The 6,971-nt window shown below is 31.9% G+C and overlaps 1 protein-coding gene across 1 annotated transcript; it reads left to right on the top strand.

The window, feature by feature from the left end:
* Nucleotides 1–1,387: 1,387 nt before the first annotated feature.
* Nucleotides 1,388–4,602, top strand: LOC114371679 (autophagy-related protein 18b-like). Its single transcript, XM_028329040.1, has 8 exons — nt 1,388–1,446; nt 1,534–1,616; nt 1,685–1,749; nt 1,824–1,933; nt 3,026–3,117; nt 3,373–3,413; nt 4,232–4,338; nt 4,536–4,602. Exons 1-8 carry the CDS (start codon nt 1,388–1,390, stop codon nt 4,600–4,602), a joined length of 624 nt encoding a protein of 207 aa, XP_028184841.1.
* Nucleotides 4,603–6,971: the final 2,369 nt, after the last annotated feature.

Genomic DNA, 6,971 nt, shown 5'->3' with positions numbered 1-6,971 from the left:
CTAACTTTTAATTCTTACTTTGGTTAATATTTATAAATGAATTTTTGTGGTCCTTACTAATGTCCTCATTTAAAATTTTGTAGTGGTTTTCTAATGGAACAACGTTAGACGTCGAGGCCATCACAACACTTCACAAGAAATGGGCAGCATATTTTTTAACTGTTAAAGACATGGGATTTGACACATGAATTAGATGATATAGTGGTTAAATTGTTTCATTGATTAAAAGGTATTTTGCTAAAATTGTAAACAACTTTGGTAAATAGTTGACATTTATTTCAGCAGTAATATGTCTTTGTTTATTACTATTTGTTTGCACCAAAGTTGTTGCACAATGCATTAAATTTGCAATGCGTACTTGAGTCTTTAGTATAAGTGTTTTTTGTGGTGGCACACTTTGCATTTTGCAGCTGATTGTCAAGTTGAGAATTTTGCATGTCCTGTTGACAACGATAATGAAAAAGACAAATATGAGGTTGGAGAAGTATGTCAAATTAGTTTTTGTCAAAATTTAGCTTGTTATATGTTATTTTTAAATGATTAACTATTGAATTCTATTTTTTTCTTGCATTATGGTTGGTGTGTCAGAATGTTAGATTTCAATGGGAGGGTCAAACGCAGGAACAAGGAAGTGTCGACCAGGATGATACATTGAATGAATATTGTTAAGACTAACAGTATTTATTTTTCACAACATCTAGTTGTCCCATGGATTCTTTTTTATTATAGTTTCAGAGACAATGAATAACAAGGCATGTTTTGTCTTTCAAATTTGTATATCAGCTCCTTGGACATTGAATCCATTATGGTTTCATATGAAGACCGAACAATTGTGACTTGAAATTGAAACAATTATTTTACTAGGTGATGTTGTGTATATGGATCACAACGTGTCATTTGGTACTAATAAAATCAAAGAATTTTGACTTGAAAATGAGGGAACTAAAACACATTTTAACCTTTTTTTATACTAGTTTTGCAAAGTTTTTTTTTCCTTTTGGATAAAGCATTGCGATTCCAGATGAAACTATCTTCCCATAGTTTTCTAGTGTATCATCTTCTCTTATTGTTTTCTATCTTTTAATGGTTATTTTTCATGCTTTTGATACTATCTGTTTGGGATGGATGATTCAGGGGCTTGTAGTTGTTTGCAACAAGGAAGGATGCTTTGTTGAAGATGATTTTGTTATGGATTTTCTGGGAGAGGTATTACTTAATGGAAATACACCCATGAAACTTAGTTCTTTGATTATATAATTTGAAATGTGTATGTTTCTTTGATTATATAAATTACAAGTTCAGAATTCGAAAGGTGATGAAACTAATCGATGAGCAGCAGTGAAACAAAACTTGTTGGAACCCAATTATTAATTATTAGTCAAATTCAATGGCCAACCATTCTTCTTTGCCATCTTTACTTTGCGCTTCTTTCAACCAAGACCATAGGTAGGTCAATTCTCTTTCAATTATGAATCCTAATTCAATATTTTTCCTTCAAACTCACTTGATATCTTTTTTTTATTATTATTGCAGTTACTTTGTCGTTGGCACCAAAGATGGTGTTAGAATATTTGATACCAATACAGGAAGACTTTGTTATCAAAAGATAAAATTCAGTTCCGTTTATTAATCCCCCTTTTTTATTCTTCTTAATCCCCCCGTTTCCTTCATGTAGCAGTTAGAGCTTTTGTTATTGCTGAGATGTTGTTTAGCTCCAGTCTTCTTGCTATCATCAGAGCCGGTGATCAAGTACTATACTATATTGTACATGGGCTTGGGCTCGGGCTATGTATTGTTTTGACTTATACATTATGCACATGCAGCCATCTTTGTCCCCTTGCCGTCTTTGTTTATTCAATACAACCACTGGAGCTGCTATTAGAGAATTGAATTTTTTAACTTCCATACTTGATGTTTGCATGAATAGACAAAGGTCAAACCTCCATCTTCACTATTGCACTTTTCCCTTTCTTCTTTTTAGTTTAGTCTCGGCTTTGGTTTACCAATGCTTTCTTATTAAAATGTTAAACAACATTAAGCTATGTTGTATTTTTAATATTGGAATATGAGGTGGGGTTCAATTGCTCATCAAACGTACATGAAGCTTGGTTGAAGTTGATTTCTTGACACACTGATTATTCATGAATATAATTAGTGTAGCACTGCCAAATGCTTATTTTTGTAGGTTTTTTTTTTAATTATGTACGCTGTTGTTATTATTATACAGACTAATGGTTATTTTTTCCTCAATTTTATTTTTGGGTCTTACTTTGGGAGGTTATTGTTTGTTTTTGAACTTCTTCATTACAAAATTCCATATTGTTGGGACAGAATGAGACAACTATTAGCATGTTAGTCAGCTAGTAACAACTGTTAGTCCATTAGTTAGTTAGTTCAAACAATAAGGGTGGTTGTTGCTCCATTAGTTAGTAACACTGTTGGTTCATTAGTTAGTTAGAATGTATTGGTTGCACATGGGAAAGTCAGATTCAGACTACGAAGATAGTTTGTATGTGAACAAGGACTTCCTTTGCGAAGGGGAAACCCGTGGAGGAGAGACCTCTCCCCTATTCTCTATCATCCAAAAATATGTTTATTTCTTTTCATTTGTTTCTATCAATTTTCCATTTCCTCTCCCATGGTTTGTAGCATATAAAGTAGAAGGACTAAGGAGAAAATTTGAGACTTGTCTATGGGTTGTTTTGGTGCAAATTTTGCTGATCATTCAGGGAACTCAAATATGAATGTTTACCAAATTCATGTTTTGTCTGTGCTTGTAGAGGCATGTATGTGTTTAATGTGTAGCAGACACATATGATTAGATTATGTTGCTTATTTATATCGCACAACTAGGTTTGTAGAATACATGCAAATAAACAATTTTGGATTTAGCAAGTTTGCTATACATTTTGATTTCCTTATTTACAATTTTTTCAATCTAAAATTTAGTTTAGTCCCGTGAACTAATCAGCATAATCTTTGATCACTAAGATTACCCTAATCTCCCTATTTCTTTATAATGCAGACTCATTGTCATTTTACAAGACAAAGCATATGCATATGAAATAAATAGTCTCATAATCTTGGATACTATTGACACAATGCCAAATATTAAAGGTGAGGCTGGAACCAATACCTGATATGATTTCATTCAGTAAGGACACTTTAATTGTTGACTTGCAATTAGCCCAGTTAGGAATCTTATTAAGAAACTACTTGCATAGGGACTTGCAATTAGTCTAGTCTCACATTTATTTTTTTAACCTTTTTCTCGTGCTTGCAATGTAGTGAGGTAGAAGCTTTGATCTGTGTGTGTGTGTCTGTGATGTCTTTTTCATATTTTTGATCTGTATGGAATTGGTTTATGTAAAGCCTTTGAAACACACAACCTTATAAAGGAGCTTAATGTAAAGGTGAGTACTATTTGATAAAATGATATGCTTCTGCAGAAAACAAAACTCTTCATAATAGTTAGTGTTATTCTAATATCATATTGCCAAACCAAATCCCTTGATATCACAAAATAATTTTTCTTCTGAATTATGTGCCATTTGTTAACCAGATTACGTGGATTGAAGAATTGCTTATGCATGTTGTGAAGTTTGTGCCTTTGAGCACAAAAATATCTTTCATCTTTCTATGACTGTCTTGGCTTGACATTTTTGACTAGGAGTTCATTGTCTTTGTGTAAAACTTGAATGTTAAACAATATTTATGCATATTTTTGGTGGCTAGATTGTCTATTGGTGACACTTTAGATATGACACAGTAGGATCCATAATCAATAATTGCAAATGATGCCACAATTATAGATATAGAGGTAACTTGATTATTGGTGTTATACCTTGGGACATTCCACTCAGTTGATAAGGAATGGAATGAATCCACATATTCACAAATAACATCTTGTATCATGAATCAAATCCCCAATGAAATTGAAGAGAACTAAATAACTAGTACTTGTTAAATGCATATTGATTTAGATGTGTAATATATATCCAAGTCATTTTGTGAATTTTATATTGTAGAACCTATAGTCCTCAATTGTTTGACTTATTGAATGAAGCTCTAGAGTGTACTTGAAGTACTCAGGCTTCTGTATGAATCATCAGAATTCTTGACTCAAAAGTTGACAATTGTTGTAAGATTAATTAGTTGCTTGTTAAATGAATTAGATATGTTTAACTTTTTCAAAACTTAGTGAGTGACAATTGTGAAATTAACTATGCAGGCCTTGCAACATATAAGACAAATAGCACAAGAATCAAGTGGAGAAATTGAGTATGGTGGTGGACGCCAGCCTGTTGTTTTAATAACATTTAGCCAAAGACTTTGCAGGTAAGGCAAGCTTTAATGTCCTTGGTAGTTCTAACCAATGCATTGTGCATTTAGGTTATTGACATGGCACATTTTAAAGTTGATGTGATTAAGTAGCAGTTTGTTCATTAATCATTCTTATTCTTGCTAAAATTCAAGGTCGTCCATTATCACTTATGTCGTAATTATTTAGTTTTTATTGAAATTGCTTTCCTTAGGGGCTTTAATGATGTTGTGAATGGGTATGTTGATGATGGCTGGTCACTGATGGAGTGGAAGATTTGACTATAGCCATAGACTCATCTCCAAACAAATTTTTGGGCTCAAAATCTAATGCATCAATCTTTCCAACATTTGGAGGTGGGGTCTTGTGTGCCGAGGCATCAATGCTCTTGTAGGTACGTGAAACAATTCTATGGACACAAGCATAATGTTAATAATATTAATATATATACTATGCAAAATTGGTCCTTTTGTTTCCCAATTTGCTAAGCATCTTCTAAATTTTCATCATAATCATCTCTTATACAATGTTTCTCTATAGAATGTTCTCTTAATGGAGAAATTTTTTTCTCCAAGGGAATAAATATTTCAGTTTGTTCTTTTGGATTGATGTGCTTAATTATCTACTGAATGCAATTTAGGCTATTACATCATATGCTTATATGATTTTCTATTGACGAGGCATTATAATTATTGTTATATCATTTTCATAGGTTTATCCTATATGGAAGTGGTGTGAGGAACAACACGGGATTCAATCTCTGTAGAAAGATAGTAAAGATCCAAGACCCGAATTCTATATCTACATTCAGAGGCCAAAGGTGTCTATCCCTTAAAAATTGTAAACTATGTATTCCAATTAATTTATTTTTTTGGGTTATTTGTAAATTAATTTATGAGATTTCATGTTACATTTCATGCATAAATTATTTGTATAAGAGTTTGTGTATATTGTACTTCAATTTTCATGATTCAATTGTTCTTAATGATGTAATATAATATTTATGTGTCAATGAAAGAAGAAAAAAAGTAAAAAAAAAAAAATCATTCTACGATGTTTATTTTGTAAAAATTGTCTTAGAATGTGTTTACATTCTAAGATGGTTTTTACGACATAACCGTCTTAGAATGTAACCCATTTTAAGACGGTTTTGAAGCCAAAACCGACTTAGAATGCAACACATTCTAAGATGGTTATGTCATAAAAATCAACTTAGAATGTGACACATTCTAAGATGGTTATGTGATAGAAACCATCTTAGAATATATCCCATTTTAAGACGGTTTTTATAACATATCCATCTTAGAATGTGCCACATTCTAATTTGGTTTTGGCTTCAAAACCATCTTAAAATTGGATACATTATAAGACGATTTTAGTGCGAAAACCATTTTAGAATTTTGTACAATCTAAGACAGTTGCCGAAACCATCATCGTAGATGCTTCACATTCTATGACATGCTCTACAAAGACAACTGACCTAGAAGGGCGTTTTGAACAGACGTAGAAGGTGTTTTTCTCAGTAGTGTTGAAACTACCAACGTTAAAGTTCAAACGTTAACATTGGTTTTCCAAAACCGATGTTAAGTAAATTACACAAAATTGGTTTCTTACATAATCGATGTCGTATCATAAAAAAAATATAAAGTATGTAAAAATTCACAACGGTTTTTAATGAAAACCAATGTTGTCAGTCAAAAACAACATCGGTTTTCATTAAAAACCAATGTTGTTTTTTGTATTGTTTTAAATATCCTGTTTGTTTTTGTAACTACCCCAATTAACTAGTAAATTGAAAAATAGAACCAGAGCATACAGTTTTTATCAACTAGTTTAAATTTTGACCACAATATATAATTGAATATTTACAATGAATTATAAGAAAAATGAAAGTCAATACATAAAATCATTCGTAACCTAATCTAAATTAACATAATAACTACTCTACAATTCTAAAATTACTTAAACTCCTCATGTTTGATTTTTAACTTTCTAATAATATCTTGCTCACTGAATGCATATAGCCTTCATTCTCTCTAGTTCCAATGGTCTTTGATTAGTAAAATACTGCATAATATAATAAAACATAAGTTAATAAATAAGTCTAAATCATAAAAATTATAAGAAATCGAATTAGTTTTGAAGAAAAAAATTATTGTTTCTCAGTTATCCTTGAAACCTCTTAGGACTATTGTTGGCATCCAATGCATCACGTAGTACCCACACTCAATGCTTCTTTTTTGCTTATCACAGTAAATTGAATAGGATATTTAGACAGTAAAAGTTAACTGAAGCGTAATAAACTTTAATTTTAAGACATGAGACATTATTTAAATGACTTACTTTAACTACAATCCATTTAGCAACAACCTTGGATTTACTTCCTTGACTATCGTTGAATCCCTTCAATGCACTGATTAAGAGAAACACGTATGTGTGTCGCAACCGACCCTTCAGCGGGAGGGCGAGGCGAGATAAAACGTGCGTCTTCTCATGAAGAAAACGCGTGGAGTCGCCACCAATGTTTATTCGAGGAAAATCTTAGAAAAACCAAAAAGGCAACCAAAAAAGGTCTACGGATTTTAAAAATAAGGGTTCGGGAGTTGTTTACACACGTGGAAGGTACTAGCACCCCATGCACCTGTCACAA

This window comes from Glycine soja, chromosome 10, assembly GCF_004193775.1.
Source record: "Glycine soja cultivar W05 chromosome 10, ASM419377v2, whole genome shotgun sequence".
Lineage (NCBI taxonomy): Eukaryota > Viridiplantae > Streptophyta > Magnoliopsida > Fabales > Fabaceae > Glycine > Glycine soja.
The sequence above is the reverse complement of the archived record's forward strand: the minus strand, read 5'-3'. Positions and strand labels throughout refer to the sequence as shown.